This window comes from Furipterus horrens, unplaced genomic scaffold, assembly GCF_987537825.1.
Source record: "Furipterus horrens unplaced genomic scaffold, mFurHor1.1.pri manual_scaffold_4, whole genome shotgun sequence".
Classification (NCBI taxonomy): Eukaryota; Metazoa; Chordata; class Mammalia; order Chiroptera; family Furipteridae; genus Furipterus; species Furipterus horrens.
The window spans coordinates 51,960,767-51,986,917 of NW_028327174.1; the positions used below are offsets into that span (position 1 = coordinate 51,960,767).

The 26,151-nt window shown below is 39.1% G+C and overlaps 1 protein-coding gene across 1 annotated transcript in view; it reads left to right on the plus strand.

Annotated features, from left to right (window-relative positions):
- The window catches only part of SCN8A (sodium voltage-gated channel alpha subunit 8), a 123,626-nt gene that overhangs the window by 17,558 nt on the left and 79,917 nt on the right, over positions 1-26,151 (plus strand). The window contains exons 2-8 of the mRNA XM_090273193.1: positions 10,714-10,832; positions 12,643-12,732; positions 13,377-13,505; positions 15,288-15,379; positions 24,247-24,468; positions 25,548-25,611; positions 25,934-26,075. Coding sequence (XP_090129319.1) covers positions 10,714-10,832; positions 12,643-12,732; positions 13,377-13,505; positions 15,288-15,379; positions 24,247-24,468; positions 25,548-25,611; positions 25,934-26,075 — 858 coding nt within the window. The remainder of the gene's footprint in view (positions 1-10,713; positions 10,833-12,642; positions 12,733-13,376; positions 13,506-15,287; positions 15,380-24,246; positions 24,469-25,547; positions 25,612-25,933; positions 26,076-26,151) is intronic.

The window sequence follows — 26,151 nt, forward strand, 5'->3', positions numbered from 1 at the left end:
TAGACAAGGAGAGTAGACTGGAATGAATATGTGTGAGCAATGACAGTTTCACTGTACCAGTTAGTGAGGGTGGTAGATGCCATTGAGTGAGCATGTGTACTGTGTGGCCGTCGCATTCACAATGACTGAGTGAGTAGAGCAACGAATCTGCATCAAATTTTGCGTTAGGCTTGAACATTCCTCCATGGAAACTATTCAGATGATTAAGAAGTCTTTCAGGGATACTGCTGTGAGTGCAACACAAATAAAACTGTGGCAGAAACTCTTCAAAGATGGTTGAGAATCGTGATCCACATTCTGGAAGGCCTGCAACAAGCAGAACACCTGAGCATGTTGAATGTGTACAGGCTGCAATCAACAAAGATTGGCTACTGACAGTGTGAGAACTGGAAACTGATCTGAGCATTCCAAAAACTACTGTGTCGATGATTTTGATGCAGGATCCTGGCAGGAAACGTGTGGTGGCAAAATTCGTTCCACAGCTTCTGCTACCAGAGCAGAAGAAATATCATGCTGCAGTTGCTAATGACTTGATTGAAACCACTACCAATGAACCAGATTTTCTCAAGGTCGTAACCAGAGATGAATCGTGGGCCTATAGCTATGATCTGGAAATGAAGGCACAATTGTCCCAATGGAAGTCGCCTGGTTCTCAATGCCTGCAAAGGTGCGGCCAAGTTGCAGCAAAATCAAGACCATGTTAACTGTGTTTTTTTGATTGGAAAAGTGTTGTCCACCATGACTAGGCCCCGCCAGGCCAATCAGTTAATAAGGAGCAGTACCTCAATGTTCTTTGTTGGTTGAGAGAGACAATACGAAGAAAATGGCCGCAGCTCTGGGCACCTGGTAATTGGCAGCTTCATCACGACAATGCACCTGCTCGTGCATCACATCTCATGCAGAGAGTTTTGGCAAAACATCAAATTACCCATGTAACTTGGCCCCCCTACAACCCAGATTTGGCGCCCTTCGACTTCTGGCTTTTCCCAAATTAAAATCACCTTTAAAAGGGAAGAGATTTCAGACTGTTTGATGAGGTTCAGGAAAACACGACAGGGCAACTGATGGCAATTCCAACAAACGATTTTGCAAAATGTTTTGAACAGTTGAAGAGACGCTGGGAGAACTATGTAAGGTCACAAGTTGCCTACTTTGAAGGGGACTGGGGCATCATTGTTCTATGTACAATGTTTCTTATATCTTGTACCTTAAGTGAATGTCTCTTTGGCATAGTGCATGGCTGGATACTTTCTGGACAGACCTCATGTAGATAAATATGTATTTATCTATATAAGGTTTAGGAAGGAAAGAAATTAAGGCTAGAAAATCAGTTAAAAATTAGAGGGTTAGGCAGTTCTAGAAGTTAAACAGTTAAGATCTAGGTTCCAAATTCTGGGAGACAGTTATAAAGTTAGTGTCAATAACAGTTATAACGAGATAAACTGAAAGGATGTTGGTTCCCAGATGCTTCTGTGAGATTAGCAAAATCTCTGAGCCCCTCGGTTTTCATTATAGCCAGAAGGTCATTAGATGCCAGCAGGTTACTTTTGCCCTAATTGAGATGATGGCCTCTCAGGAGAGGGAGAACTTGTTTGAGTGGTGAGCCACTCTCTCCTGGACCCCATGTCCCACAGCAGACCAGGGACTGGATAATACACATTTCTCGAAGGAGCTTTCTGTTCTGTGATACAGTCCACTCCTGCATTGAATAATTTCCTCTGTAATATTGTTTCCTATTTATGTACCCTTTATTATTTTAACTTATACTTTTTGTTTGGTTAAAAAAAAATTAATGCAATCCTGGGGTAAGTGTGGGGAGATGCTTACCATGTTCATTGTATTGCATTTGCAGTATGCTAGGCTTTGTTTGGCATATATGTGAATGTGCTTGTAACTTGTACTGTGCCCTTCCCCTGACGTGGACCCCAAAGAGAATACATCTTAGCCTGAGTTAGCAATGGCGCTGCTCCTCCATTGTGTGCTCCAAGGCCCACACTGCTAATTAGAAATGAAAAGCCTATGCTTTTCAGAAGGCTCGTTTTATGCAGGCATGACATATTTATTAATATTCCACGCCATAACTCGTTAAGAGCTGTTCCAATGCTCTTAATGGGCCTTGTGCTCGAACACATTCAGTGGTGGTTGTTACCAACTGATATTTCCCCTTGGGCAGTAAATCACAATCCAATTTCAATTTTCCTTTTAACTTATTTATTTCACAAAGATCTAATTTAAGACAGATTAGGTAAAATATTATTGGACTTTATGGGCACCAAGTGATTATTGCTTAAGAAGAATTCTGTAAGGATCCAAAGCTTGCTGTCCTTCCGAGCTCCTCCTGGGCCTGAAAGAGCTGGTGCTGCAACACACGGTGGAAGAGGATGAATCTCCTTTTCTGGATTCTCACCAGTAGTTTAATGATTACTGAGATTAATCAGCTATGTGCCTGGCTTAAAAGTTGTTTTATGTATTATTTTTAAAAGCCAGCCCATCACCAATCATCCCTATTCATTCTTTCTCCCAAATTCACTGTTCTGCTGAGATAAAAATAGGAGAAATAGGGCAGGAAGAAGCAGCCTGTGGAGCAGTTCTGCCACGGGACTGCTTCATGCTGCCCTATTGACCCTGGGCTTGACAGAGTGTCACTTGAAGGAGCAAAGTAACCAATTCGGGAGAGTTCTACCAAGATGTAAAGTGAAAAAATAAATAATAATAAGCTTTTTCCTCAAACGTATGGTTTTGCTGCTTTGTTGCACTTAATCTTGGATGCTTCTGTGTATTTTCTAAATCGTAGAATCATAGATGTCAAAGCTGGGAAGGACCTTGGCATACCCATCAGGCAGCACTCTCTCATTTTATCAATGAGCAAAATGAGATCTGGACAGATGCGGTGGCTCCCCCAGGCTGCACAGCTAGGTAGAGGAAGCTGAAGGAGAGCCCAAGTCTTTAGGACAATGTGACTATAGAGATGAGCTCATGGTTTCCAAATCCCGGTGAGCACAGATTCCTCTGCAGCTTATTTAATCAGAACCTCTGGGGTGGGACTTGTGAATCTGCATTTTTTAAGAAAGCTACTCAGATCATTCTTAATGCAGCGAGTGTGACGTAGACCAGGAACTGCATTAGTGTAGACCAGGGATCCGCCAACTCTGACCCGTGGGCCGGATAAGCTCTGCCATTTGTTTTTGTATGGCCCATGAGCTAAGAAGGTTTTTGGATTTTTAAATAGTTGAGGAAAAATCAAAAGGATAATAGTTTCTGATGTGTGACAAGTACATGACATTTAAATTTCCTTGTCCATAAAAACGTTTTATTGGAACACAGCCACTCTTACTCGTTTACGTGTTGTCTGTGGTTACTTATGCACTACAGTGGCAAGGTTGAGTTGTTGCAACAAAAACTACTGACTATGGCCTACAGAGCCTGTAATATTTACTATCTGACCCTTTACAAAAGAAGTTTGCTGATCCTGATATATACTAGTCTATCTCTCATACAAATACAGCGAGCTCTGGCATTAAAAGGGGTATTCCTAAGCTTTGAGTACTTGTGTCTGCCCAAACATCATCTTGCATTATGCAAAAGATGCAGGTACAAAAAAAACTGCATGTAAATAAGTATATGTAAATCTAATTATTTTAACAATAATGTATGTTTTATTGTGATGCAATTTGCTACTTAAAGTATAGAGGATTTACCTTTATTTCAGGAGTTTTAGTGTGGACTAGGTGTTTATTTCTCTGAATAGAAATCTGTTTTTATACTTGATGAAGACACTGGATATAAATATTTAGAAAGGAGTGATGATAAACTATTTTTATTCCATATGCAGTATTTAGTACCTAAATTAATGATGAAGTTTCTACATAAAATGTTCTTAATAGAGCCTTTATACTAGCAAAGCCATAGTTTTAAAATATATTTTTTTTATTGATTATGCTATTATAGTTGTCCCAGTTTTTCTCCCTTAGCCCCCCTCCACCCAGAAACCCCCTTCCCTCCAGCAATCTTGCCCCTTAGTTCATGTCCATGGGTCATGCATATAAATTCTTTGGCTTCTCTGTTTCCTATATTATTCTTAACAACCCCCTGCCTATTCTGTACCTACCAATTATGCTTCTTAATCCCTGCACCATTTCCTCATTTCTCCCCCTTCCCCCTCCCAGCTGATAACCCTCCAAATGATCTCCATACGTATGATTCTGTTCCTGTTCTACTTGTTTGCTTAGTTTGTGTTTTCAGATTTAGTTGTTGGTAGTTGTGAATTTGTTGCTATTTTAATGTTCATAATTTTGATCTTCTTTTTCTTAAATAAGTCCCTTTAACAGTTCATGTAAATTGTGTGGGGTGGAGCCTTAGGTAATCGCCAGGGTGAGGCAGCCCACTTCACTGCTTTTGGCTCTGTGGGTGCAGGGAGGGCTCAGCGAGGGGACAGTGCTACTGCCTGGCTTTTGGAGTTTTGCCTGGCACTTGCCCTGTGCGACTGGTGCCCTTCCAGCTGTTGCCCTGATGCTGAAGCCCAGAGAGGGTGGGCCTGCGTAAGTTTTAAGTCTGTATAGGCCCTTTAAGTAGTCTCCTGAAAGTCAGGCAGTTTCTTCTGCCGCCCCAACCCCAAGTTACGGGATTTATCTTTTTGGCACTGGAACCCAAGGCTGTGTGGTCTGGCCTGGGGCTGGGATAGCTTGCTCCTAAGGTATCCCTCCTGACTTTTATCCACCACATGTGAGTGTGGGACCGCCCATTCCACCACTGTCACCTCTCCATGCCACACTGCCTCTCTGACTGTCTCTGAGGCTCCGCCCCTCCTACCTGTCTGGATGAATGAGGCTTCTTTAAATCATTGCCTGTCAGACTTCCATACAACTCGATTTTCTGGTGGTTTTGGATGTTATTTGTTTTGAGCTCTAGTTGTAATTCTTTCTGTGGTTGCACAAGGAGGTGAAGCGTGTTTACCTACGCCTCCATCTTGACTGGAAGTCCTTAACACCATAGTTTTTTTGATTCACTTAAGATTCCTAGTTTCCCTAAAGATCATTGGTCCCCTTCTTACCAACTCATCACTGTGCTAATTCAGAATCCTTGCTATCTCCTAGTTCTTCTTTAGCCAAGGTCTAACAATTTTAATTTCCTAATGTTTTCCCTTTCTTTTTCTCCTCCTTTTTTCCTCACCTTAGACATACAAGCATTTGTTCATTAACCAATCAGCACTAATTGACCACCTGCTCTATGCCAGGCACTGATTCTGATAGGAAATATCCTTATTGGAACCTCTAGACCTATCTATCATGAACAAACTAAAAGAGAAGAGAAATAGAAGGTGCAGAGTAGATTACTTTTAAAAAATTTTGTTGTCTGTCTTCTTCTAAGGTAGGTCAATGACTTTGTGAAGGTCTGGTGGTTTTTAGGCCCTGGGACATGGGCCAGTGCTTCTTTCATTGTTGGGCTTTTATGTAGTGGACCCCAGGGGCTCAAATTTCTCATTCACCAGGGAATTTATCCCCCTCACCAGTTTTATTCTCTGCCATATTGGCACTAAATAGCCTCTCAATCAGGCACAGTAGAAGCTGTGAGGAGGCTCTAAAATTGGCGTAATATACTGCTCTTTGCTGCGTGACCTTTGATAGGTGGTGTCCCTCTCCTGAGCTTTTGTAAAATGCATAGAGGATAATAATCCCTCCTTCACCCATGTTTCACAGGAATGAGATTGAATGAAGAGGTTATTAAAAGGCTTGGCATTTTCATAGAAGGAGTTGCTAGAGAAACACAGAGGAGTACAAGTACTTCAGAGAGGGAGTTTCGGGAAAGTCCTGGGCTCCTTGTTTCTTTGAGAAGCCAAAATAGGGACGAGTCATAGCTTGGCCCTTGGCCTGTTGTAGCCTAACCTCAGGTCTACTCTTTCCTCTTACTTTTAGAATTAGGCTGTCCCTGCAGCAGACCCCACCTAAGACCTCTGCCCACACCACACCTGTCTCCACCCCTATCACGTTTTTCTCTTCTGGTGCATTGAGTGTTTCCACAAGGTATATGGCTCGATACCAGCACTGCTTTTCTTTGAGGGAGAGACTGTCAGGACTCTGCCATATTAAGAAAGGAGAGAATGGAAGATGAGAGGAAAGGAATTTTTTAAAAACCTGTCAGCAGCTGTTTATTGGGAGCTCATGAGTTGAGTGTTGTACTGGAACTGTGGGATGAAATGTGAGATAGGTTCCTGCCCTGTAAGAGCTTAAAATCTAGTTTCAGGGGTAGAGGGAAGGTAAAAACAATAAAAGCTTCAAGAGTAATGAAAGACACAGACTCCAAGTATAATGAGTTCAGAAAAGGGAGAGCTCAGAATACTTGGAAATATATCATTTAAAAAATGGGACCTCAGAAGAGAGTATAAGGGTAATGGAAATAAGAAAATAAAAATCTAAAATAAAAAAAATTTGGAAGTGGTACCTCAGTTCAAATTCAAAATAATGCTTTCCTCTGTGGGAAGGAGGGAAAGTATTGGAGGTAGTACTGAAAAGAGCACAGTTGGTAGGGAATTATTTCTTAGGCCAACTAATGGACAAATACACATAACAAAATTTACCATTTTAACCATTTTTAAGTGTACAATTCACTGGTATTAAATATATTCACCATGTTGTACAATTATCACTACTGTTCATTTCCAGAACTTTTTCATTATCCCAGAGAGAAACACTGTGCCCATTAAACAATAACTCCATTCCTCCTTCCCCTAGCCTATTTGCCTATTCTACATACCTCACATAAATGGAATCATAGTATTTGTCCTTCAGTATCTAGCTTATTTCACTTAGCATATGTTGTAGCATACATCAGAATTTCATTCCTTTTAAGATTGAATAATATTCCATTATGTGGAATACTGCATTTGATTTATCCATTTGTCAGTTGGTAGACATTTGGGTTATTTTCACTTTTGGGGTATTCTGAATAATGCTTTTATGAATATTTATGTATAAGTTTTGGTGTGAACACCTGTTTTCAGTTCTTCTGGGTATATACCTAGGAGTAGAATTGTTGAGTTATATGCAACTCTTATGTTTAACTTTTGAGGAACTGCAAAACTGTTTTCCGTAGTGGTTGCACCAGTTCACTTTCCTATCAGTAGTGTATAAGGGTTCTAAGTTCTTCGTATCCTTGACAGTGCTTGTTATTTTTCTTTTCTTTTGAAAAATTATAACCATCCCAGTGGCTGTGAAGTAGTATTTCATTGTGGTTTTATTTACATTTCCCTAATGACTAATGATGTTGAGTGTCTTCTCATAGGTTTACTTACTTTTTTGTATTACCTGTTTTGTAGAAATGTCTATTCAAATCCTTTGTCCACTTTTAAATTGGATTATTTGTCTTTTTACTGCTGAGTTTTTGAGTTTTTTTATCTAGTCTGGCTGCTAGACACTTATTACATAATTTGCAACTATACATAATTTGCAAATGTTTTCTACTATTCTGTGGATTTTCTTTTCACTTTCTTGATAGTGTCATTTGTTGCACAAGTTTTGAAGTTTGATGAAGTCCAATTTATTTATTTTTCTTTGATTGTGTGTGCTTTAGGTGTCACATCTCTGACACTTGTCTAATTACATCTCTGTTTTCTTCTAGTAGTTTTATAGTTTTAGCTCTTACATTTAGTTAACTTTTGTATAGGGTGTGAGGTAAAGGTCCAAATTCATTCTTTTGTATGTGGGTACTCAGTTGTCCATTGTTGAAGAGACTGTTCTTTCCCCTTTGAGTTTTCTTGGCATTCTTGTAAAAATCAGTTCACTGTAGATATATGGGTTTATTTCTGGACTCTCAATTCTATTCTGTTGATCTATATGGCTATCTTTATGTTAGTACCAGTCTTGAATACTATAGCTTTGTAATAAGCTTTGAAATAGGACAGTGTGAGTCCTCAACTTTGTTCTTATTTTTCAAGATTGTTTTGGCTGTTCTGGTTCCATTTCATTTTTATGCAAAATCTTAGAATCAGCTTGTTAATTTCTGACCAAAATGGCGGCTGAGATTTTGGTAGGGATTGCATGGAATCTGCAGGTCATTTTGGGGACTATTGTCATCTTAATAATAAGTCTTCCAGTACATGAGGAAAAGATATCTTCCCATTTATTTAGGTCTTAATTTCTTTTAATGATGTTTTATAGTTTTCTGTGTCATGTCTTATACTTCTTTTGTAAAATTTATTCCTGAGTACTTTATTCATTTGTAGGCTATTGTAAATGGAGTTTTCTTAATTTAATTTTTGGATTATTTATTGCTAATGTATATTGATCTTATATCTTAAAAAATGTTGTTAAATTTGTTTATGAGCTCTAATAGATTTGTGTGTACATATATATTCCTTAGGGTTTTCTGTTTATAAGATCATTTCATCTGAAACTAGAAATAGTTTTACTTGCTTAATTGCCTTATCTAAAACATCCATTTTATAATATTGAATAGAAATGGGGAATGTGGATATCCTTGTCTTGTTCCTGATCTTAGGGAGAAAGCTGTCAGTCTCTTACTATTAAGTATGATGCTAGCTGTGGATTGTTCATAGATGCCTTTTATTAGGTTAAGGAAGTTCCCTTCCATTTCCATTTTAGTGAGTAGAAACACTTTATGATGAGAGTGTTGGATTTTGTCAAGTGCTTTTTCTGCATCTATTGAGATGATGATCATGTGATTATCGTCCTTTATTTTATTAATATTATGGTACTACAATGACTTTCACATTTTAAACCATCTTTATATTTCTGGGGTAAATCCCACTTGATCATGGTGTCTAATCCTTTTTATATGCTGCTGGATTCAGTAGGCTGGTATTTTGTTGAGGCTTTTTGTGTCTATATTCATAAGGGATATTGGTTTATAGTTTTCGTTTTCTGTGATTTCTGTTGGTTTTGTATCAAGGTAATAATACCTTATAGAATGAGTTGAGAAGTGTGCCCTTCTATTTTTTGGAAGAGTTTATGAAGAATTTTTGTTATTTTCTTCTTTAAACATTTGATAGAATTCATCAGTGAAACCATCTGGTCCTGTGCTTTTCTATGTGGAGATTCACTTTTTAATATAAGTTGTAGAATGGTATTTATAGTACAATTCCATTTGAAAGAGAGAGGAAATCTTAATCTTTTTAAGGCTATATCTGTGTGCTTATATTTACAAAGAAAAATTCTGAAAAGATATACAAGTAACAAAGGTTATCTTTCGGTAAGAGATGGAACTTTTAGTCTTATGATCCTTTTTTAAAAATATATGTATGTATTGCTTTAAATTTAAAAAATATATATTTTAAATGGTTAGCTTTTGACCACTTGCTCTTTCACACACACAGTGAAGTGCTAGGGCTGTGTACTGGCCAGTCTCCTTAGGAACGAACCCACAGTCTAGTAGGTTCCTGCATCTCTCTTCAGCTTCACAGTCTGCTGCTCCCCTTCTCTGTTTTATCCTCCGTCAACACGGAATTACTTGTCAGTTCCCTGAAAACAGCCCACAGGTGTATGCTGCTGTGCCTTTGTACATTTTATGCTATTCCCTTTCCTGACCATTCCTTCCCTCTTTATCTGACCAATTAATATCTCTTCTCTACTAATCCTTTTAAACCCCTTCCAAAATTAGTTACTTTCCTTTGTGAACATCTCTCAGCTCACTCTTCTCCCTTTTATTCCCCATCCAAGGGGGGGAATAATCTCTTCTGCTGCTTCTCATACATCATGCATATTTTTGTTATTTACCCTGTATCATAGTTGTAGTTCACACATATGTCTTTCCTAAAAATACAGTTTTGTTCCATTTTGTATCCCCGGAGCCTAGCACAATACTTGGTACAGAATCAATGCTCATGAACATTTTAGTCTAATTGAATTCATGAGACAAGAAAAGGCATTCTGGGTAGGATGAGCATGTGTGCAAAGGCCAAAGTCATGAATTACTGGAACATGAACAAGTTGGCAGGACAGGAAGATTTGTACTGGGAAATATGGTTGAATGGTTTTGGCAAGGCTGACAGTGGAGGCTCTTAAAAAGCCAGATGGAGCAGACTTGGTAGGTAAATACTGGTGGAATGCAGAACTCTTCTCACTTCATTTAAGTCATTGCTCCATCTCTCTTCTCAGCAGGCTTACCCTGACCAGCTTCTTTAAAACTGTCACCTCCCTATTCACCCTTCTCCTTGTCCCAGCATTCTCGCCCTCCCTTTACCCCATCTTTTTGCATTGCACATACCACATTTGATGTACTTTATTTTTGTGCTTTGTTTTTATTTATTGTCTATCTTCCCCTTTGGATACTGTATAAGCTTCCCAACCAGGTTAGCCTTGATCACTGATATTTCTCAAGCACCTAAAACATTGCCTGCCACATAGTAGGCACTCAGTAAACATTTGTTGAGTAAATGAATCCTAAATTAATGAACTTTAGTATCTTGTCCAGAACTGCCATAGATAGCTTAGGTATAGTTCTATGGCCTTGCCTCTGAGAGAAATAAGCTTATTCTGTAAAACTGGTAAAATAGTGCTATCAATTTGTAATATAATTTAGGACACGGCTTGGGGGAGGAGGATAGGGAAAGAGAAGTAAGGCCTTAAGGTTCTTGCCTTAGAAACCAAACTGGGAAATAAAAATTGTAAGTACATTTGAGTTATTTCTTTCTTAGAAAAATGTTGTTCTGTGTACTGATTAATGTCGATGCTTTAATAATTTTTTTTTCTTTCTCTGCAGACCTTTGTAGTATTAAACAGAGGGAAAACTCTCTTCCGATTTAGTGCCACGCCTGCCTTGTACATTTTAAGTCCTTTTAACCTGATAAGAAGAATAGCTATTAAAATTTTGATACATTCATATCCTTTTCTGCAAATATGGAGTGAGTGTAGTAATTGCATGATCACTGGTGTATATTTCTAAATTGTGACAACTGAGTTGTATGTTAAGTATTTTTCCAACAGTGTAGTTGACTCTCCCACAGTCAGAGGGTTAGGGTAAACGTCTGCCAAACCCTGAGTTGTGAGCATCAGCAACTTCTTTTTTCTCAGGACGGTATCATGGGAGTCTGGGATTTTTTTGGTATCATTTCAAGGGACAAATTAAGTGGTAACCTTTTACTAAAATCTTACTTTTTAAAGTGCTCAGACTTTAGTAATTTCATCCTGAGGCAGATTATTCAGGTATTTAATGTATTAAAGTCCAATATCAGAATATTTTGAAAGCTACTTCTTGAATTACATGTGGCTGAATGAATGCTTTAGAGAGCTGCCTTGAATATTTTTGATTTTTTGAACAGTGAGCTTAGAAAGTATCTGAGATGATTTCTCAGGTTAAATGGCCTCCCTTGTACAGAGGCTTTGATTTAGACTGCGTGATTGCTATGAATCTTTTCTGGTACTTTTATTCCCCTGAAACAGAAAATGCCCATTTATTCATGTGGCCTGAGTTTTACATCTTTTTAACATAGGAGAGCATATTACAGATGAAAAATTATGCAATGGGTGTAGCAAATTTGCATGGTGACTTTAAACTCTCATGGTTAGTATTTAATTTGATAGTACTTAGTCCCATGCTTCAACGTGCATTGTATACTCCAAATAGGATGAGGAAATGAGCAGTTGCAACTTGGTAAATTGGTTTGCCATGCTTTCACCACATTTTATTAACACTAAGAATTTAGCAAACTGGTTCTGAAATCTGTGGTTTATAAGCAACATAGTTCTGAATCTGAAGGTTTATGAGGAAATAAATAATTTACAGTGGACGTCTTCCCTTTTTATTGGGTCAGGAGATGGAGTGAGTTTTCTCTTCTAACAAGAACATGTTATTATTCCCTGAGGAAAAATCCAGCTATATGAAGTATTTTTTCTTTTTAAAACTCCACTAGTAGAATGAAGATGGTGAATGCCACTAGCAAGAGAGAGAATTAACAATAAATGAGATACGGCTTCTGTGTTAAGGTGACAGTTTGCATTTGAGTAACTCATATGGACCTAAAGCAATTTAAACTTTTCTCAATAGACAAGAATAGAAAGGGTCAAGAAAGGTCATGGATGAAACTGAAATGGCAACGAAGTGATTTACTCTCCATAAACATTTTTGGGAGAATTTTCCCTATTACCTAATTCTTAGGAATATGATGGCAGGGGCGTCCTTGAAATCTCTACCCAACATGCTGTGACAGGTTTTCCAAACTGGATAAATTCAGTATACATTATTCCCAAGAACAATTCAGCCCTTTGGAGGACTAGGGGCAAAAATGAACCATTAATTACATGTAGATTTTCAAATAGTTATAAGATAATTAACATGTGTACTGAGTAATACAGATTAAATTTAATTTATTTAGGGGCTTATTCCAACATAAGGTATAAGTGGTAAGAGGGGGAAAGTTTTTATCCAAAAGGAGTGGAATAAGAACAGCCTTTCTGAAAGCCAGTGGACGTTCTGCTGTGCTCACCCACAGCTCTGTGGCCGGCTGTGGATTCACGTGGTGGGAATCTGTGGTGGCTGCGGTGCTTGTGCTCAGCCCGTCTTTTCCTCCTCTTCTGTGCTTTGCCTGCTCTCAGGTTATTGATTTAGGTCCCATGATACCTAATGTGAAATGTGTTTGTTTTCTGGGGGAAAAAGTCAGATTTTGTATATTCTTCCTTGACTCTTCTCTACAGTATTTAGCATGATCATTATGTGCACTATTTTGACCAACTGTGTATTCATGACTTTTAGTAACCCTCCTGAGTGGTCGAAGAATGTGGAGTAAGTAGCTCGTTTCTTATTTGCCTGTTTGTTTAGTTCAATTTTAGTTAGTGAATCTTGCTTTGTAACAATCTATCCATCAGGGAAAAAATTAGTTATTGCCTACTCTTTATTTCATGGAGTAGGATGAAGATACATGCATATGGAATTTAGGAACTACCAGCAGTCAACTCTAAAAAAAGAAAGTAGGCTCTGGAAGTTCCTGCCCTTCACCTCTATCTTTTCCTGTGCTAGCCGGTGCTTTTGACTTGTTGCCACATCACTATCTTCTACCCTCATTTCCTGACAATACTGCCTTCTTCTCCACCATTACTTCTCTCTTCATTTTGACTTATCTAAAGTTAAAAATAGCTCTGGGGCTGCCTACCATGGTTTGAAATGATCATGTAATAGATGGCAGTACAGAGGCATTTCTCTGTATTACCTGTCAGGACCCAAAACAATATTCCAGAGTTCTTGGTTTGTGCATTTCAGTAAGCATCGCTTTCTCTTCCTTACTTCCATTTTGCTGCATTGGCTGTGCCCTTTCTGTTTTGTTTCTGTTGGTTGACGTCACACTTCAGACAGGTGTTATTTTAAGAGGTTCATGTAAAGTTTCTGTCCAGAAAATACCTTTGACATTTCTTTGTCCATTTCTTTGACAGGTACACGTTCACAGGGATTTATACATTTGAATCACTAGTGAAAATCATTGCAAGAGGTTTCTGCATAGATGGCTTTACCTTTCTGCGGGATCCATGGAACTGGTTAGATTTCAGTGTCATCATGATGGCGTAAGTTCTCTGCTTACTTTTTTGGTGTTCTGGGTGCAATTATGGGTGGTTGTACTCCTGGGTGTTTGTATGACAGGGAAGGTGTGAGTTTGTGAGCACAGTTGTATGAGGAATTACTGGATAACCATGTAAGGCCATGTGGGTTGATGACTGTGATTCTTGCTTGTGAGGGCCTTTTGTTCAGGCAGTAACTGCAGGTTTATGTGGGAGGAGGTAAGCAGAGGCTTTACAGCTGGGAGAGAAAGTAGGAAGTGATTTCCCAAAGACACTCACTCGTATTTTCTTCCTGCTCATAACATTGACCAAGGTTTGCACATTTACCACTAGGGGGCCTCAGTGAAGACTTGAAATTTCATAGGTGTATACCTTAAACTGAAAATTGATTTCCTTGTAATTTCATGAGGCTGGCCAGGTGGTGCAGACTTCAGAGCATATTTTAGAAGCAAATCACGAGCCAGGGTTTCCAAACTGTTTGTTTCCTAAAGAATTACTACTGACCGGGAACATCAAACTATTGCTAGAGAACAGGGTAACTCCACGTTGGTATGCTAGTTGCTCTTGATAATTTTGTTGTTATAACAATGAAAGTGTACCTCTGGGAAACCTAGCTACTGATAGAAGAGTTATGGCAGACTTTAATATTTTTGTTTCCAGGTTGGGAAGGCACTTGGTGGTTTGGTAGGGGATAAGGATGTTTTATAGATTGCATGTGGGTTTGGGTGTGTGCACACAGATGTGTAAGAAATTGAGTGCATGTATGGGTCTGAGCATCAGATAGAATGATGTATTTCAACTGTAAAATGTGAATGAATCATCTGCATTGAATATCTGAAACTGGAACTTTGACTTTCTGTTATATTAAGGTAATTTCTAGCTTTCTAGCATTATGAAAATGAAGGTATTGGTGTTCATTTGAAATTTAAGTGTCCTAGCTTGGCACAGAGCTGGTGATAAAATGGATATTTAGCATAATATTTGCTCTCATTTGATGATTTGAATTTTCCTGAGCCCCAGTTTTGTATGTCACAGGCTAAAACTTCATTTGTAGGCATGACTGCACAGATACGCATACAGCTTTTGGATAAGTCATGTACAGGCATTTAGACATTTTTCCCATTGTCAGCTAAGGAATTATTTTAATGTATATTTCTTTTTGTGGGGCTCCTGCTACAGAAATTTGTCTCCCTTTCCTAAGAAATTGTTCATAAAACTTGGGGACATAAGCCCTTGATGCCTCCTGGCCTGAGAGTGGTCATTCTGATTCAGATCTTCACATCACAATGCTGATTCAGAGTAAGCCCCAGGAATCTCCTGGCTGTATCAAAGTCTTTCAAATATACGTACTTTTAAATTCTTCTTGCCCAATTTTTAAAAATGTGTTTCTAAAATGTTCATATTTTGAAACTTTTCTTTTTCAAGGAAAATAAATGAAATCATAGCTTGTTTATAAGACCCTTTCTCCCCCCCCCCACCCCCTTCTCAAACCCTCGCCCAGTGGCGCCATTACAAGTTAACTTTGGTTTGATTCTGCAGGTATATAACAGAGTTTGTAAACCTAGGCAATGTTTCAGCCCTACGCACTTTCAGGGTACTGAGGGCTTTGAAAACTATTTCGGTAATCCCAGGTAAGATGGCCGGGGTTTGGTGTTAGGTGTTGGGCTAGGGCCTCAACGTGACGTATTGTACCTTTTTGTTTTGGTGTGGTTTTGTTTTTTTCCTTTGGTGTTTGTGTTTGTGTCTGTGTTTGTCATTTGTGTCTGTGTGTGACCTCCCTTACTACAGATATGTGACAGAGTTTGTGGACCTGGGCAATGTCTCAGCGCTGAGAACATTCAGGGTTCTCCGAGCTTTGAAAACTATCTCTGTAATTCCAGGTGAGAAAATTTAAACGCAAGACTGACTTTGCTTCATCTTCTCTTTCTCCTCCATTCATTTTGTCCACCACATTCTAAAGCCGTGTCAGCACAGATGATGTGGCTTTGCATTACGCATGTTTTTACTGGGAGACATTCTCTGGAATGGCCCTTTGGTCCTCAGGCACTTTCTCCAACAGTGCTTGCCAGGCATGCAGCCCCCATTCCATCCATGCTTTTGAAAAAGCACGTGCTTAAGAATCACTTGGATCTTGTAGTATCTGAAAACATTGTCACAGAGCTAAGCTGTCTCTTTGAACATAATAAATCATTTGCTTTCTGGCCTTATGGAATTACAGTAATTTTAACATTTGCCATCATTCCATTGCTTGTGATTTCTAGGCTTCCTGTTGCATGGTTTGCTGATGGAATGTTACTTGAAGAATTGTACTTTTATTGTTACTGTGTTAATGGTATTATTTAATCACATAAGAGACCTACCCAGTTAACTAGTCCAGTATTATAGACAAATTTAAGAACCTTTGAGTTAGTAAAAAAAACCATAATAATTACTGTTTATCACCTTCAATTGCTGTCTGTTTCACTAATAAGAACTAGTAGACATCTACTATATAAATATTCAGAGACCATTCTCAAACATCAGTCCCAACGAAAGCTTATGCAGGTGCTGTTTAAAAAAAAAAAAAAATCAAAGGTAAGATAAAATTTATCTGAAGGTATGGGCAAACAAAAAGTACAGAAATTTGAGAAGGAAAAAAAGGAATCAGTGGGTGGTTGAAAGGTAGTTGACAATCTCTTTAAAATCTTTTTCTTTTTCTTTTTGGTCCTAGTTGACCTAGCCCAGGTAGTTCTTAACCTTTTGAAGGTTTGGGATCCTTTTGACAATCGGATCAAAGCTCACAGAACCCCCTGAAGCCCACCTATGGACCCCAGGTTAAGATCCCTTAATTTAGTTTAAATCCTTACTACCTAGTAATACTGAACTATCTTCGTATCTACTAAGAGAGATATTTTCATTAGTCTTGTGAGCCTAGGATACACTGGCACTAACATGGCAGAAGTCAAGACTGTGTTGTTGATTGGACATTGGTTGTGTTCAGGAGTTTTCAGGGAACAGACCAGACTTTCCACTGCACTTTTGTAGAAATGTGGACATGAAGAACAGAGGCATCCTATCCCTGGTATCACATGGTTCTTTCCCTTGTGGCTGACTCAAAAACATTTCTCTTTTCCCCTTTTTAACATTATCTAAATATGAGGTATCAGAAGGAAACACAAAGGTTGACTCCCAGAGAGGTCAGGCTTACAATGGGACTTCGGGAGAACCCCAAGGAAGGGAAACCACAGTTTCTCCATTTATCGATTTGAGCCGTGAATTTGGCCAGTAATGAGCCCTACTAAAAGTTAATTCCTTTATTTTTAGCAATGGCAGCTTGCTCCTTATCAACCAGAGTTTTGGTGTCAGTTGGAGTATGTCCTTGGCAAAAAACTACAACCCTGACTTATTAAGGTTTAGTTCCTAGCCATTTTAAATCCAACTGACAGGACACCCTGCTCATTCCCCAGGCAGCCTTACCCAGTTCATTCAACCCTCAGGCAGACCTTGTCTTATTTTTTAAGGCATCTGGAGCACCAGGTCTTCACTTTTATTTTTCCTTTGGTCTCTTTCCTCCTCTGGCCTCTTTTTAAACATGATCCCATGTTTTCTGCTCACTTCCCCCGGCATACTCCACAAGGCATCTGTCTCTTTATGTTCTTGTGATCTCAAAACTTCTCTTCCAGAATTAAACTGGAAAGCTGTGTTCTGTTCACTAAGTAGGGCAGCAGCTGCTATCTCTGGTCCAGCTTTTAGCTTGTCTCTGTGCTATATGGGTAACTTCTGATGATAGCATTACTGCAAGAGAGCTCTTGACTGATGTCACTTTATTCATCCTTAATACTCCAGTACTGTATATATAAATTAATACAGTTCCTCTCCCATAGCAGTGCTCCATAAATGATTGTAGTAGTAGCAGTTATTATTATAAAGAAGAAACCTAAACCCAAAGAAAGGATTTGTATCAAGATTTAGACATCAGCTTCACAGTTTGAAATATGTAGATTTTTTGATTCCTATTTCTAGAAGCACCCCAGATGAGTTGGCTTTGGAAGGTTAACTGGGATGGAAAGTAACTTTTCAGGGATAATAAAGCCAATACCAGTTCACTGTCAGTGATTGGTATGACTGATACTTGAATTAAAGTGTGACTTTTAAGTCTAAATTCCCCCCTCCCCCCATTCTTCTTAGAGTTAGTAAGAGAAATCCAGAGTACTTCCTTATTTGGTTAATGATATCATGGGAGACTTGTGTCATCACGTATAAAATTCTGAACTTGCCTATTGTGCTTTCTTCCATAGAGGGCTGTGGTCCTGTTCAATCTACCTGCCTGTTCCCCAGGTCTCCTTCAGAGGTGGGAGCACCAGTGCATGAGCCAGTAGACCTGGGCCATCTCTTGATTGGAAATCTAAGTCATTTCAACTCCTCTGTTGCAGAGCTGGGCTATAGTTCCCTCTTCATAAAAACTATTGTTTTGCATACCAAGTTTTGTCATGGATCACTTCAGTGAAATTGTTGCTCTCTACCTTCTCCTGTTACAAGTTTGAATACAGCTTTTTGTCAGAGCTGCTACAAACAGACATGAGATCAACAACAGAACTGATGTAGGGTCTGTAAGATCCCACACAGCTCTCCCAGGTCTCAACTTCATGAGAGTTTTCTCTTTCCTAGAAGCACTCACCCAGCTCACCTGGGCTGACGCTGTCCTCCCTCTTAGCATCTTTTGTAGATACTCTTGAGTGTGTCAGGGCTGCTAGGACCCCCTGAAGGTTGGAGAGTACAGTGCATCAGTGAGCGCCAGCCTTTTATATAAGAGAAGCTTTGATTTAGGGCTGCCTTTTAGCTTGGAAAAGACCAAACCCACCTTCTGATCCTTTTTTATTTGCTAACTCCAGACCCGGATATATATCCTTCATGGTTTCCGTTTGGCTTCAGAGGACTTGACTTGGAGAACAATGCACACAAACTCTGTGCTAAAACTTCAGAAGGAGACCCCTTCTAAATTTTCTTTGGTCTGGAATTTGCCAGATTCATCTTGACATTGAAGTATTTTGTGTAGAAATTCATGTCTTAAAACTTAGTTTTCCCTTTGTATTCATCTAGAACCTGGGAACAAAAATGAACTGCCAAGTGATTTTGTTAGAAATTTCATTTTCTGCATGCCACAGGACTGACAGGCCCAATGGTAGGGCGGAAATCTCAGAGCAGGTGTCTCAGGTTTTTCTTAGAGAGTGTCACTTAATTGTGTGAACAAAACCAGGTAGGAGGGGCCTGCTTACCGGTTTCTTTTCATTTCCATCATTTAAGTGGTTCCCCAAAAGCACCATGTCTTCTCTATTTGTCAGCATTGATTTAAAATCATTTCTTGATTATCTTTTTCTTGGATTTTTTATTTCTCTGCTTTCATTTCTGTTATTTTCCCTCTTTACCTGTAGGATCAGATAAGAAGGAGGGAGAATGACAGACCTTTTCCTTCCCACCCTAGTATTTGCATTTAAGAAAGCATTTTCTTTAAATGTATGCATTATGAATATGGCAATTTCTAGTGAAGGGAGATAGCAAGTGTTTCAAGACTATATTCACATTCATTGTTTCTTTTAAAATAATTCTAGTTATTAATCTAGTTGGTTTTATATTTCTCTTTTATCCACATTGCTTTCTCAGAAAACATAACTAAAATTTAACTAAAGTTTAACATAGTAGTCCTAAGTTGAAAAACACTGAAGATTCACAGGGTCCCACTTGACCTACGTTTGAGAGCTGGTTTAGTTTTGTCAGACTTTGTGACTTGAATCTAATCTTGAGTAAATAAATCTGTGGCCTCCAAATCGCTCCCAAATTACTCTTGCCTTGAAGAACCTTTGAGAACTATCCATGTGGCCCTGACTAGTATGGCTCAGTGGGTTGGGCATTGTCCCACACACTGAAGGTCAACAGTTTGAATCCCGGTCAGGGTGCATGCCTGGGTTGTGGACTAGGTCCCCATTTGGGGGCATGTGAGAGACAACCCATCAATGTTTTTCTCCCACATTGATGTTTCTCTCTCTTTCTTTCTCCCTCCCCTCCCCTCTCTCTAAAAACAAATAAGTAAAATCTTTTTTTAAAAAAAGAACTATCCTTGTGAGGATTTAATCTGCAGCAGGAAAGTTGACCTGCATGACTTTACTCCTAGCATTTGCATGGACCAAAGCAGATTTTGGGAATTGGGCAACTTTTCTTTCCTCTGGGGTAAGCACTGCTTGTCATTGCTATTGAGGCCTGTTCCATTGTTAATTTTGTGGAAGTTTTAGCTCATGTTACTTCAGACCAGTTAGATTTCTCATCCTGAGCCACAAACAAGAAAACATAAATTTACTTTATAATCTGGCGTCACCATGGTGGAAGATTTTGATCCCAGTATGCATGGCTGATTTTCCTGAACTGAGCACATAATCAGGCTTTATTAATTTGTTCAGGGATTGTGGTGGCTTCACCTGCTTCTTAAAATTCATTAAGTATCTGACTTCCTCTCAGGTAGTTGACCTTTCTGTAATTGGGTCCAACTGTCTTTCCTTGATCTATAGTATATGTGTTAACTGCTCTGCTCCAATATCCCAGTGCTAATGTTAGTCTTTCCCAAGAGCTCTTGCTGTCCAATTTGCCCCCATGCGACTTCTGTCGCACACTCTGTTGTGTAGGAGTCGTTTGAAGGAGCATTCTGCTCTGTTTTGGATAATCCGTTTTCAATCAGTCTCTTGCTTGTTCTGTCTGGTATGTGATGTTGTGAGCCAATGGAAGAAGCAAGACAGCTCGTCTTCACAGAAAGAACAGTGCCATTCTCCTTTCTTGAACATGATCAGGCCAGGAATTCTACTGGCAACTTCATGCCTTTATTGACTGACCTGTGTTGGTGGTAGCAGGGAGCCCTTGTGCTTGGCTGCATTTATTGATACATGGCAGCCACTGCTGGCAAGACTTGAGTTTGAGAAATGCATTGATGGTGTCAACTCCATAAATTGGCATTGATGTCTGCAAACATGGTTCTTTACAATTATCAACCCCAATGGTAGGAAGAGAAGTCCTGGCCGAGGGCAATATATTATCCAATGACCATTTATATTTAATACTGCTGGATAATCGAGTGTTAACCTTGACATGAAAACATTAAACCACATCACCTTTATTCTTCCTGTACCTTCTTCTAATTTTCTCCTAACAATCTGAATGAGAATCTTGGAGAGTAAACTTTATAGGTGGCCATAGTTAATGTTATTTAGTGCTTATTCGTGCTTAATTAAGATTTGTTTCTCTGAGCCCCTCTGAAGTATTAGTAGCCGAATATAATTTCCAGCCCTAAGTTTCTACTTTGAACTTCTTGAAAGCTGAAAGAACTCTCTCCAAGGAGTTGATCTAAGCCTTAGATTTCCCAGTAAAGCATTTTAATTTTTTTTTTTTAACCTTTCTGGACAAGAGCTGTTAAACCAACTGATTGTGAGTGTTCAGGTCCATCCCCAGGAAAGTGATGGGTTCTGTGTCTGGTTGGTATATTAGTTGAACATCTGTGGTTGCAGGATACAGGAGAACTTCAAGGAATCTAAGGGCTGAAATGTTTTGGGCTTTTGGAAGCCAGTGAAACCAGAAAATAGAGCCAGAAAGCCCTAGATACCAGGAGGTACTTTGTCTTCCTCTTTCTTCTCTCCATGTGTCTATTTCCTTATTCTGTCTCTTAGCATACCAACTGCCTTTACCTCTCAGATGCTTCCTGATATAATGACAGAATGTGGCTGCCATTTAGCTCCCAAATTTATATAGTATCATTCCTACCACGTGCAAAGACTACTGGCCTGTCTCTTGTCCTGTTTCCTTGTCCTGGAGGAAAGGATCCGCATTTAAGTCAGATGTCTACCCTGTCATCTATAACCTACTGACAGAAGTTCACTTCCTATGAACAAGGTTGCTGGGAGCCCACCTTTATATAACAGGGGCTAGTTTGAGCCAAGAATTTCCTATTACATGGGCTTGGATGGAACTGTCTAGAGAGTTCCCTGGCTGTGAAAATCAGATTAGACTCATGCTAGAAGTGTATGGTTCTTTTTTCCCTCCAGTTTATCTATTTATATCACAAATGCATTGGTTTGACTATTTTGTATTATTATACATTTGTTATCTATACAAGTGGCAGCTTACAGCTTATTTTTCAATTTATTTAAAATAAAGTAGAAAAGACCTTGAATGATCATCTAGTGTTAAGATGGACGATTGTCTGAACCATTCAGGAGAAATGGCTATAGAAATACTTCGAAGAGAAGTCCAGGAAAGAAACATTACAACCATTCTTCAGAGACCTGTTCATTTTTTTTTAAATCAATCTTTGACTCTGAACACAGAACCGTATAATTTTAGGAGCCTAGAATTGAATTATTGACTCAGTATAGACCTGCTTGTGGAAATAAGTTTTATAACACTGGAACAATTTTTACATCTTTATGGCTGCCTTCTATTTTGCTCTGTGATTATGACACAATTTCCCAGGGCCTTAGAAATAGAAGATTGAAATTTCAACTACTTAACTCAAACAAATATCTCTGTCCTATTTTAAAAGACTTCTAGAAAAGATTCTTCAGCTTTTTCTCCACTCCCCACCGCTATGTATGCCTGTGTTTATCCACATTCTATGTATGAGGAAATGAGACTGAAAGGTGACTGTAAGTTTCTTCTGAAACATGGTGGGTCATAAATAGTGGCTGAGCCAGGACCAGAATTCCTGCTTCCTGGGTCCCCTATCTGCTCTTCTTTTTGCACATCCCTGTGACAAGAAAGGAATCGGGTTAGAAATACCTTTTATCCTGGAGCCCAGGCAAGCTCTTTGGTGGCAACATGGAAGGTCCACTCTATAAGAAAGCATAGGGCCTGGCACACTATGCATCTCTACAGTCTTAACTCTTGGCTTAACTTCTCTTAGATCCCTTTCAGGATATATGTCTGAGAGAAAAGAAAATTTCTCATTCATTTACTCTTTCGATAAAAATATATGAAGTGCCTGCTTTGTGCCGGGCCCATCACTGCTGTGGGACTCAGATAGGTAATTCTATTCGACTCAACTTTGAAAATTCTAGTGGTTGCTTGCAAAAGCAGAGTCATGTTCGTATCACCCATTAGTTTATTGTTGTCATTGTCCCAGTCATATCTCCTTGAGGAGGGCAACATATGTATAATAGTGATAGCTAACAAGTGTTAAGTACCAGGTAATGTAATTGATATTTTGCATTTATTACCTTAATTTAAACCTCACAAGAACCCAATAAGGTTGGTATTGTAAATGCTTTTTTATAGATGAGTAAACTGAGCTTCAGATAAAAATTGTTAACATTTGAGTCATTTACTATATACCAAGTACTGTGTTAAGTGTTTATATGAATCATGCTTAATCCTCAAATCAGTTCTATAATTATCCCCACTTTAATAATCCAATATTCCAAGAGGTTAATTGTATGTCTCAGGTCATATAAGTAAGTGGTATAACTTGGTTAAGATTAATAATGATCTATCCAGCCTCACACTTCAAAGCCAGGATAGGGATTTCCCTTGTATTTCCATCTAATATTCTTGCCTTCGGAAGTAGATCAGAGATGAGATCCCTCTTGAGGCCCATGTGTCTGCCTCCTGCCCATCCTTGTGCATTGGCACCCAGGAGTGCTTGGTGCTTCGTTGGCCATGTCCTGTAGAGAGTCTGATGTCTGGGAATGCCCAGGAGAGCCCTGTAGACTCTGTTTTGACCCAAACATCATGAACCCACAACCATATCTTTCTGTGTTTCCTATCACTGACCTTTCCCTTTACAGTTAAGAAATCTACCTGCAGGTTCAAATTTGAACCAGTAGCTTGCATCTAAACCTCAAATTCAAGTAGATTATATATTTTTATTTTGTTTATAATCTAGGACAGCTAAAGGCCAGTTGTAGAGAATAAGACATAGATATGATACAGAAAAGGTGTATTTTTAAATGGAAAGAAAAACCATAAGTACTCAGTTGATAGTAATTAATCTTTTCAACACATTGTCATTTCCAGAGCTCTTGGGAAAATATTATTGTATCTTCTTACTTATTATTGGTTTTTAAACTTCCAGTAGTTCTCTTTCCAACCTAGAAGCCTCCTCAATTCCTGGTTTTTTCATTTCTTTATTCAGCTAATATTTACTGAGTACCTGCTGTGGGCCAGGAAGTATAGATACAGCCCTGACCAAGACAGACATAGTTAATTATAACGACAATAAATGCTACAGAGGAAAATAAAAGGTGCCGTTAAAATCCTAACAATAATGGGGGAGGGAGAAGAGTTATGAAGTCAGGGAAGGCTTTCCGGGGGAATTGAAATTTAAGCTGAGACCAGAGGATAAATAAGAGTAAGACAGGGAGGACAAGGGACCCGAAGAGAGCTTCCAGGCAGAGGGACTAGCACACGTGAAGGCCCTGAGGCAGGTCAAAGCTTGACTCATTGAGGAGCTGGGATGCTGTCAGAGACAGGAAAGTACTTCCAGGAAGAAAAGAGCCACAGGTTGGAAAAGCAACCTTTTTCTTCTTTTTAAAAACTAGTGGCTTAAAAACGGATACTTCTGGGAAAATAGATAATGTTGCTGACCCATGGCCATTCTCATGGTATAAAAGATAAAGTGGCCTTGTTTCAAGGGTGGTGCTATGGGGAGGAGTAGAAGGCAGGAGCTCAAAGAGGGGCTGGGGGAGGTGGGGAGAGCTGTGGGGTGACTCTGATTCTGGGGATTCTATTTCCTCAGGCCTGAAGACCATTGTGGGTGCCCTAATTCAGTCTGTGAAGAAGCTGTCGGATGTGATGATCCTGACAGTGTTCTGTCTGAGTGTTTTTGCCCTGATTGGACTGCAGCTCTTCATGGGAAACCTGCGAAACAAGTGTGTTGTGTGGCCCATAAACTTCAATGACAGCTATCTTGAAAATGGCACCAAAGGCTTTGATTGGGAAGAATATATCAACAATAAAAGTAGGTGGCCCCTTCTATGCAAGAGGAGGAAGAAAAACCTGTCTAGTTTACATGGTCAGAAGCCATCACTGGGCTTTAAAAAGTAGTTGGGACCAGAAAGGAGTGCCAGTGCTACTGGAAGTAGCCTTGTGAAGTTGTTCCCTTCCCTCGAGGTAGGATTGTGTTCAGGAGCTCTCAAACACCAGCCCTTTCTCTCCCACCCGCTTCTCTCGCTTTAAAACCAAAAATGAAACTTGATTGCTTTGTCATATGTACCCTTAAACTTTTGCTTTAAAATCAGGCTTAGTAGCTTGATAGAAATCCTTTTTGCCTAGCTGGGTTACCTGAGGTATTTAAACATTTGGTCCAGAATTTACCTCATAAGCTTTCTTAATATCATGTACAAGACCTCAGTGATTGATCTGGTCTAGGGAGTGAGGTAATAATCCAAGGCACCATTTGATTCTGCTACAGTTAAGGAGTTTTAATAATTTCATTTCAGGAACCAAAACACTTGGGTCTTGCAGTAAGGAACAGCTGTTGTAGTAGTACTTCTATAAAGTAATTAGAAAAAGTTACTATCATTATTAGTCACTCTTGAGGAAATAAAGGCAGTTAAGTGGCCATAAGAAAGTGTTGCAAAAGGGATTTCAGGGACACGTATAGTTAAGGGAGGTATGCCTTTCAATTTAATATAGGGCATGGTAACTAGTGATCAGTGAGGATTTCTAGTTTATCTGTTTTAAAGAGGTTATAAGCTAGAAGGATAAAGTTGTATAAAGGGGTAAAGAATCAGAAAACTGTCTTAGACCACTTTGATTCAAGTACTAGAACACGGCATGTAGATTTGAAATACCAGTGGGAAATGCCTCTGAGGGCTTTACGGCATTGAGGGCTTTATGGTAGCACTTTTAATTTTTAAATATATGTAGGAAAATGATGGGAAAGATGTTTTATCAGGATTCATGGCTGTCAGAAAGATTTATATGAGCTGAAATTAATAACTGCTTCTGCTGGGACTAGTTAAGAACCGTGTGACCTTATTCTCTCATTCGCTTAAATCTGCCTTTTTCATTTCCTGCCTCTTTAAACTTTTCTAGCAAATTTTTACACAGTTCCTGGCATGCTAGAACCTCTACTCTGTGGGAACAGCTCTGATGCTGGGTAAGTAGCTCACCTAATTTTATTCTCCTCCCTTAAAATAATATTTCAGATAAAGATGACAGTATTTTCACTTTTCTTTGTGCAATGTAGTAGACTCTAATTGGATCTAACATAGTGGGGCTAATGTATTTTCTTTAAAAATTGACCTGGCTACTTTGTTTCTTTTCTCTTTTTCTCCTCCTCCTCCTCCTCCTTCTTACTTCCCGATTGTTGGCCTGGCTCTATAAATGGTAATTTATTATCTCCAAGGTCATAGAGATGACTTACAGCTGATGGAATAGGATTGTGTTGAAAAGCCCTAAACTTCTCTTTCTTTCCTCAGGCAATGCCCAGAGGGATACAGGTGTATGAAAGCGGGAAGGAACCCCAACTATGGTTACACAAGTTTTGACACTTTCAGTTGGGCCTTTTTGGCATTATTTCGCCTTATGACCCAGGACTATTGGGAAAACTTGTATCAATTGGTAAGTAATATCTTTTTTTCAAGTGCTACCTCTTTTTCTTCGATGATATAATTGGCATAAGGATATGTGTGTTTGG